Below are 8,751 nucleotides of genomic sequence, written 5' to 3' on the forward strand. Positions count from 1 at the left end.
AAAAAAAAAAAAAATCTTAGAAACTATAAAACCCTAACCCTGTGCGGCTGTGCCTCTCTGCTTTCGTAGAGAAACCCGATGATGATGGCCAAGGAATTGCCTGAAGACTTGGTGACGCAGATTCTGCTACGGCTTCCGGTCGTTTCTCTATTGCGATTCGAGTCCGTTTGAAAATCCTGGTACGCTCTCATTACTCACCAACACTTCAAAGGAAAACACCTCCTACACAACAAAAAGAACAGCAACAACACCCTCCTTCTCCCTCTAAGCACCGACGATGATGTTGTGCCTATGCTATCTTATGAAACACTCCAAGTATCCCTTACACAATCTTTACCTCCACCGTATTTTGTGATCGACGAGGAGGCTAGGTGCCCCTATAGCATTATTGTCGTGGGTTCTTGCAATGGTCTCGTTTGTCTCTTCAATAACTATTCATTACAGGAGTTTATATGGAACCCTGCAACTAAAGAAACAAAGGTTGTCCCCAAATCAAACATGTTCCCCTCTGGCTATCACGCCAATTTGAAGGGTATCGGATTTGGTTTTGATGCGAAAACTAATGACTACAAGATAATCAACCTTCTCACTCCCTATGACAACCCTGACCCTAAATCATTCCAAAGTGGAAACATAATCCAAAGTGAGGTATATAGCTTAAGTGCCGATTCTTGGAAAAAAGTTGATATCCCATTGTCTGTTACTATTGATCGTTTTTATGCTCCGATGATATACATCAATGGGATGGCTTTTTGGCGGGCATATGCGGATGATTGGGAGGGTGTTTTGTCATTTGACATGAGCGACGAGGTATTCCTAAAAACACCGCTGCAATTGCTTTATATTAGAGACTTTTTCGTGTTGAATGAATCGACTACTTTGGCAGTTGGTGTCATTGCTGAAGATGGTTTCGATATATGGTTGTTGCTTGAAGTTGGTGTTAAGGACTCCTGGAGTAAGCTTTTCACTATTGGGCCCTTTACAGATATTATGAGACCATTAGGATTTTGGAAGAATGGCATCATGTTCTTGGAAAAATGTGATGGGCAGATGGTCTTGTATGACCCCTCTACCAAACAAATGACTGATCTCCTGCTTGGTCATAGCTGGTCACAGTTGATTACTTACATGGAGACCCTAATTTCTGTCAAGAGAGAAAATGTATTTGAAGAGCAAGACCGTTGTTGACAATGGCCATCTTTCTATATATGTTCCAAGTGTGTTTCAAGCAGCATATATGTCCTGAGACAATATTTTATGCTTATTCTTTTCAAATGATGTCTTTCTCAAATATTTTTATTAAGGGTTTTGCAGGATATATTTATTTTACATATTATGCAAAATTATTTTTTCATTGTCTCATATGTTTGGTATTTCTTTTATATATATATATATTTTATATTTTCTTCCTGGTTTTTCATATCAATTTACTCTTGAAGATGTTTTGGTACTTAGATATGGTTGATGGGGATAGTGGACATAATTTTCAAATTGAGCTCTTTGATTAGAGGTCAGATTTGATAAAAATGAGAGAGCACATTAGGGTTTGTTGGTCAATGTTTTCAGTACTTCCCCTATTTTCATAATATCCAATTCCTAAAAGTAGCGACAATGTGATGCTGCTCAATATAAGATTAAAAGGTAAAAAGTTGCTAGAAACCAGAAATTGGTAGGCTTTCTTTTGCAGACTTTTAACAGTATCTTCTTCTGTGTGCATAAGGTTATTGTTGGAGTGGTCGGCATTACAAAATTCCTGCAAACCGAAAGAGAAGCATAAAAATCAAGTGAAATGCTAATTTGATTTGATGATATTGCTGGGAAACTACATTTTTCTGGATCCGAATTATTTGCACACTTGTTACATTCATGAATGATTACTGTATACTCTTTAAAACATATGGTGTGCTATTCTCTGTTGTGAAAGCTCTGCTTTCAGTCAAATAAATACAGCTCCCCGTTACAACAATGGAAGGCTTCATATGAATTTGTGGATACCCTTTGGCGTTGATATCATGCATCATTATTGGTTCTTTGTCCACACTCATGTGCACAATATGTTCAATATATCCGCACGAGGATCAAATTCTGGTTAAGCAGAGTTTAGTATCTGCCTATAAAAGCAATGTTGTTGACAAATTGAATGCTGAGCTTCAAGAGATTAATTACAATCAATTTCAAGATGGATCTGCGGATAAGCAATTTGAGAGATGGTCCACAACTTGGTGGCAGCAATTCTGTGTGTTCTTTAAAAGAGGGGTGAACAGAGAAAGCAGACATAGGTCCGGGGTCTGCCCTTTGTAGTTGGTACATGAAGTGACCCTACCAGGGGAGATTCCCCATCATTAAAAAAAAAAAAAAAAAAAAAAAAGTGCTTACTTCGTATACCACCATTCTTGATTGGTTTAACTAATGTCTTTTACGTCTCCATTGCATTTTTAGCATATCCAAAACTCTTGATTCAAAATTAATATTGTTGAAACCATTCTTGACTATTAAGATTGTTACCATGATTGTTCTCTCCCCCTCTCTCTCTCTGGTTTAGGGTTCCATGTACATTTATGTTTGTCAAGCCATTGAATGCTAACTATTAGACTATGTTTAGTTTTAGATAACAAGACATGTAATATAAATATGAATCTTTTCAGGTAGTTGTTTTCAAATTTAATGTTCAAAATATTAAAGAAATGAGTACTAAAAACAAGTATTTATGATAAATGTATTGCAGCTTACCCCATTTGTTGTTGCACACAAAAGTTTTGGCCACCATTTGACAGATCTAACGTTAAATTCTTCATGGTTGACAGCTGACCTAGGCTGGTATCCGATGATTGACAGCTGTAGACCGGACTTAGGCAGGCGTTACACTTCGAACAATTGACAGCTGTAGACCCATTTTAGGCAGGTGTTATCACCTAAGCCTTTTGGTTACATGCAAATTCCTGGATTGCCTCTATATAAAGTCATCTCAAGTCTCTTTAGAAATCCACCCCCTACAACTCAATCCAGGAGTTTCCTATCCTATAGTTTTACCCAAAATTATTTTCTTCTTGTACTCCTATAAAATATAAATACTAGAAGTTTTCAACCTAGGAATACTATTGTGGTGCTGAATAATAAGCTTGATTGATTGTGATGGAATCTTTTTTTCATCCGAGTGCTGAAAACAGAGAATTTATGGCTTTCTCCATAAGTCAAAGATTTTAATATCTTACTTTGGTGGAAGGTTAATGCACACAAATATCCTATTATCGCAGAGGTAGTCTGTGATGTATTAGACATTCTTATTTTCACTGTTGCATCTGAGTCTGCCTTCGGCAATGGAGGATGCATATTAGATTCATTTAGGAGCTCATTATCTCCATTTACAGTGGAGGCCTTGATTTGCACACAAGACTGGTTAAAGAGCTGCCCAAATAACATTGAGGAGCTGCAGAAGTTTATGAGAATGGAAAGCTATGATGAGCATGGTAACTAAATGTTTATAAATTCATTACTTTTTATTATTTACTATGTTTTCATAGTTTGACATTTTATATATTATGATATTAAAATGCCATGATTTTAATATTAACCATTCTTAACGTTGTTTGTTGTTTTATTCACAGAATATAGCTAGATGATTTCTAAAGCTCATGTGACATACTGGATGATTTGATGATTTTTGAAGCTTGCGTAATATTGTCTTTGTAATATGTTTATGAACTATTTTTATTGTAAGGCGTATTTCTTTTGGTTGGTAAATTATTTAAATACTTGTTTTATTATTATTATTATTATTTTTTTGGGCTTTGAATTGTTGTAGTAAGGGGGTTATTTCTTGTGCATGTTGGTTTGTTTACATACTTGTTTTTACTTTTTATTGTTTTAATGTTTTCTTTATTTACCTAATTTAAAATAATTTTTAGGGTATTTTAAAAAATTGAATTTTTATTTCTAAGGCCCATACAGGCAAAAACATTGATTTTTTTAGGATTGTTGGGCTTTTTTAGGTTTATTTTTTAATTATTTGGAACAATTACAACAAAGCCCATTTAATTTGGACAAAAAAACTAATAGATTTTTTTAAAAATGAGCCAACTTATGAAAAAAAATGAGCTTATTTTAGGCCCAATACCTAAAATAAGCCTAAAAAATAATTTTCTTAAAAAACCGGTTACCGGAACTGGCTGGTAACCGGGACCCGATTCCCGGTTCCGGTTTCCCAAAACCAAGAACCGGGGTACCCCGGTTCCGGTTCCGGTTTTCCAAAACCAAGAATCGGGGTACCCCGGTTCCGGTTCCTGGTTTTGGCCAAAAATCGAAAAACCGGACTAGGTTGACAACCCTATCAGGAACATAGATGAGACCGCAACTTTGCCTACCATCAAGCATGCTCTGAGATCTTTCCCTGTTATGGACAAGCCATGTAGACATGGATGTAATGTAATTCTCAAAATTCTTAAGAGATTATCACACATGCAGCCATTTCATGTACGTGGAAATGAAAAATAATGAACAACATTGAGAAATATAGCCTAGCCAGTTTTCATGATGTCGTTCTGCTGTAACCCTTTATCTACCTATTTGTAACTTTTAACTTCTAGCCATGTACATGGGTGATTTGTTTTCCCTATTTGCTCAAGGCACTAATTCTTTGTAAGATAAAGAGAGTAAAAACATCTGTAATAAAGTAAAACTCTCTTTGCAATGTAATAGATATAGTTTGAATTATTGTAATTGAGAGCCTTGATATAAATATTTGTGTGTGTATGTGTGTAATAAATATATATGCATAGACAAACATATAGACTTAAAATTAGATTGTTTAAGATTCAAGTTAATTTATTTAATTAACTCCAACAATAAAATCTTTAACATTAATTAATTAACTAATAATTTGTATGGATTTACGAGAAAAAAAAAAACTTAAACAATCACAATATTTACTTTATAAATAAAATGAACAAATAAATTGAGTAACTTGTAATCAAGCTTGAGTTTGTTCAAAAAATAAATAAACTAAGTTTAAACAAGTTATCTAACTCAATAATAAGTTCGGGCTCAGCTCGACTATAACCTTAATTGTTGACTTACAATGGTTAGTTATAAAAATTAAAGATGCATACTAGAATTACGTGCATTTTTTTTTTTAACATGTCCACATAAGGAAAGGAAAGAGGGTGATTCGAACTAGTAACTTCTGTTTCATGAAGCGTGATCCTCAGCCAATTGAGTTACCCTTTGGAGACGAGAAAATTTTAGTTAGATTGTTGTGGATTGAGAATTTTTAAAATTAGGGTTCTAAGATGATGAAATTGGAGATTTTCATTATTTCGTTCCAATGTTTCAAAACTAATGAACAAGTCTGTATAGAATTACATGTAGGTTCATTCAAATTGCAATGGGTTCGACTAAATTTCGAAATTTCGAAATTTAGAGTTCTTATACATAAAAATTGGGGATTTCGGTTTTGATTTTGATTTATAATTGTTGTAAATTAATGGTTTATATAAGAAATATGAAAATATCGTATACATACACCAAGCGGCGTGTACCTTGAAATTATGATCCTTGATATGAAAATTGGGACTGTTTGACATGAATGACAATTGTGAAATGAGACGAGGGAATTTGAAGGACGAGAAGAAGAGGAGGACATGCAGAGACATCTTAAAACTTTTTTTTTCTTTATTTAGATATTTAAAAAATTTAAAGATTTACTTTTTAGTAAAAGTTAAGAAAAAAATATCTATATTTTTTCCAAATAAAAACTGGGGTGCTTCGGTCACCCTTAAATATTTTATTGCAATTTTTTTTTTTTTTTTTTAATAAAAGTTAAAACAAATATTTTTTAAAGTGACGTGGCTCCAACATGCATTGCACATGGGGACCTTGGTTTTTTTTAAAAACAAAAATATAGTAGTCGTTATTTTTACCAATTAATAATTACAAAGGGTAAAATTGGTTTTGAAATGGTCAAAGTAAGGGTATTTAGGAAGATTATGGTTAAAATTGGTTTTAAAAAGATAAAAATAAAAGGATTGTCTCTAATATTACTACATCCAAATAAAATAAGGAAGTTGGATGACGAGAAAACCCATCTTTGGTATAAAATGCCAACTAGATGACATTAATGCAATTAAAAGCATTAAAATCCCCGTAAGAAATAAAATACTTTAGAAAATATATATATGTAGCTTCAATGTTAAGAATAAAATCATCAAATCTTCACAAAAAAAAAATAATAATAATAATAAAGAAAGCAATTAATTATAGAATTAAGCAAAGATAAATGGGTAAAGCAACTGCAAGAAGTGATAGTTGTTAGCGTAGTTTTTATTCCTTAACCACAACAAATATTCCTACTGATTTCTTGTTGCTTTCTTCTTCAAATATTCTTCATCATTATTTCGTCTATCTGCTCTCATTAAATTCATCTACCACAAGCCACATCAAGCTAGCGGTTCAACTATCAACATCATAGTGGTCATGTTATCTTTAATTAAATGCCTTTCATGGAGAAACGCATCTTGTTTGATTGAACCGTTCTTTTCTAGATAATATATCTTAAAATTAAATGAAAATTTCATATTAGAACTTTTTTATAAATGTCACAACTTTTTTTAATATGTATATTAAAACTGAAAAAAAAATATTGAAAAGATATTTAAAATGATGGTATGACACCAAGATTTATTTTAGATTTTTTCCAAATAAAAACGGGGGTGGTTCAGTCACCCTTAAATTTTTTATCTCATTTTTTGTTTAATAAAGTTAAAAACAAATATTTTTTAAAGTGACGTGGCTCTAATATGCATTGCACATGAGGACCTTAGATTTTTTTTTTTTTTTTTCTAAACAAAAATTTAGTAGTCTTTATTTTTACCAATTCATAATTATGAAGGGTAAAATTGGTTTTGAAATCGTCAAATTAAGGGTATTTTAGGAAGATTCTGGTTAAAATTGGTTTCCTGTCCAACATAACGCTCAAGACTGACAAATGGGGCTAAGTTGCAACAAAGTGATAGTTTAATGTATTTTCATAGTTGTCAGTTCATGGGGCTTTATAAAAATTCGCTATTAGTTCATAAGCCAAAGTATATTTGTCCATTTATATATATATATATATTGTCAGATAAGCAAATATTAATGTTTAGTCTATTGCAAGTCCATTAATTGATCAAAATATATATAGACTAAACATTAATATTTGCTTATCTTACAATATATATATATATATATATATATATATATATATATATATATATATAGTCTTTTAGAACTTCAATCTTTTACGAAGTTGGAGTTAAAATAACCATTTTTCAATATCAAACTCTAACATCAGCTGAATAAGCTACCACTTGCTAATTAAGCCAACTAATTATGTAATTGACTTAATTAAGATAGAGAACGTTCAATTACATAATTCAATTCATCTACCCCAACTGCCACACCAAATTTTTTGACTGCTTTAATGCCAATTCATCTATATATGTAAGTGCTAGATGGATCACTTAAGCAACGTCTTGAGAGTAATTTAAAAAAATGAAGCTAGTTTTTGCTTGCTTGCTAGTATGTGCTTTGTGTTTTCAAGCTGGAACGTTGGCTATTGATTTTTACTACCTCACTATACAATGGCCGAAGTCCTTCTGCAACTCAGGAGCTCGCATAAGTTGCACAAATGTTCCAAACCACTTCACCATCCATGGCTTATGGCAAGAGATGAACAATGGCGCCCCAGTCCCTCCTCCTCCTGTCAAACAACCATTCGACAATGTTCAGGTAACTATGTTTCTCATGCCTATATATATTTCTGTTTTAGTACTTTCAGGAAATTTCGATTTCTTATTTTACTATATATGTTCAACTTTACATGCAATATTCTCATAATTAATTAATAACAATTAATTTGTTATTTGTTATGCATGCAGGTGAAAAGTGACCCAGCTCTCTACCAAACAATGCAACAAATTTGGCCCGGATTAACAGTCACAATGCCTAACGAGATATTCTGGAAGCACGAATGGGATCAACATGGAACCTTTACCAGTTTCACTCAACATGATTACTTTAAAATAGCTGTTGACAGGGCCAATGATCTCGGAGTTCTCCAGCTGGTTCAGGAGCTCAATCAAGCAGCTGGTTTATTTTGCATTAATCTCTCCTTTCTTTCTTTTCTTTCTTTTTCTAAAAAAAAACTCCTACTTATTTTCTTTTCTCTTTAATTTTCTGTAATAGGAATCAGTATTGGTAAGAAATATACAGTTCAGTACTTCAAGAGTGCCATCCAAGCTGTAGTGGGCTTGAAACTCGGCCGGCCACTGGAAATGCACATTAAATGCAACTTCGACTTCAGTGGACAGAACAAGGTGACTCAGATACATGAGATATGGTTCTGTACCGACAACACTGGACTTCAATTCATAAACTGTACATCGAAGAGTAGTATTATGCCGTGTGGTCAGAAGGGCGCGTATGCTCTTCCTCTTCCATGATACATTTCCAATGTAGATAGTGCTGGCCTAGGGCTCTTTATGTTATTTTCCCAAATGCATGCCTTTGAGATCTTTTCTTCCTCAATTGTTACCTACCTCCTAATTATAATAAGAAGAGCCTGGATTTCATTATTTTGGCAATTTCGATTTACTGTATCACATGGGCCAATCTCACGACAAATTTATGCTTAACATGAATCATATATACGTGACTAGCTAGCTAGCTCTTATACAATTAAAAAAGATGATATAATTATATATAATAATATTCAATATT

At 33.0% G+C, this 8,751-nt stretch overlaps 1 protein-coding gene and 1 pseudogene across 1 annotated transcript; both read left to right on the forward strand.

Annotated features, from left to right (window-relative positions):
• Positions 1 to 1,329, forward strand: LOC132172629 (F-box/kelch-repeat protein At3g23880-like; annotated as a pseudogene).
• Positions 1,330 to 7,524: 6,195 nt separating this feature from the next.
• Positions 7,525 to 8,474, forward strand: LOC148589853 (extracellular ribonuclease LE-like). Its single transcript, XM_088515437.1, has 3 exons — positions 7,525 to 7,761; positions 7,911 to 8,121; positions 8,218 to 8,474. The coding sequence occupies exons 1-3, from the start codon at positions 7,525 to 7,527 to the stop codon at positions 8,472 to 8,474; spliced, it is 705 nt and encodes a 234-aa protein (XP_088371563.1).
• Positions 8,475 to 8,751: the final 277 nt, after the last annotated feature.

Source organism: Corylus avellana, chromosome 1 (genome assembly GCF_965113065.1).
Source record: "Corylus avellana chromosome 1, dhCorAvel1.hap1.2, whole genome shotgun sequence".
Lineage (NCBI taxonomy): Eukaryota > Viridiplantae > Streptophyta > Magnoliopsida > Fagales > Betulaceae > Corylus > Corylus avellana.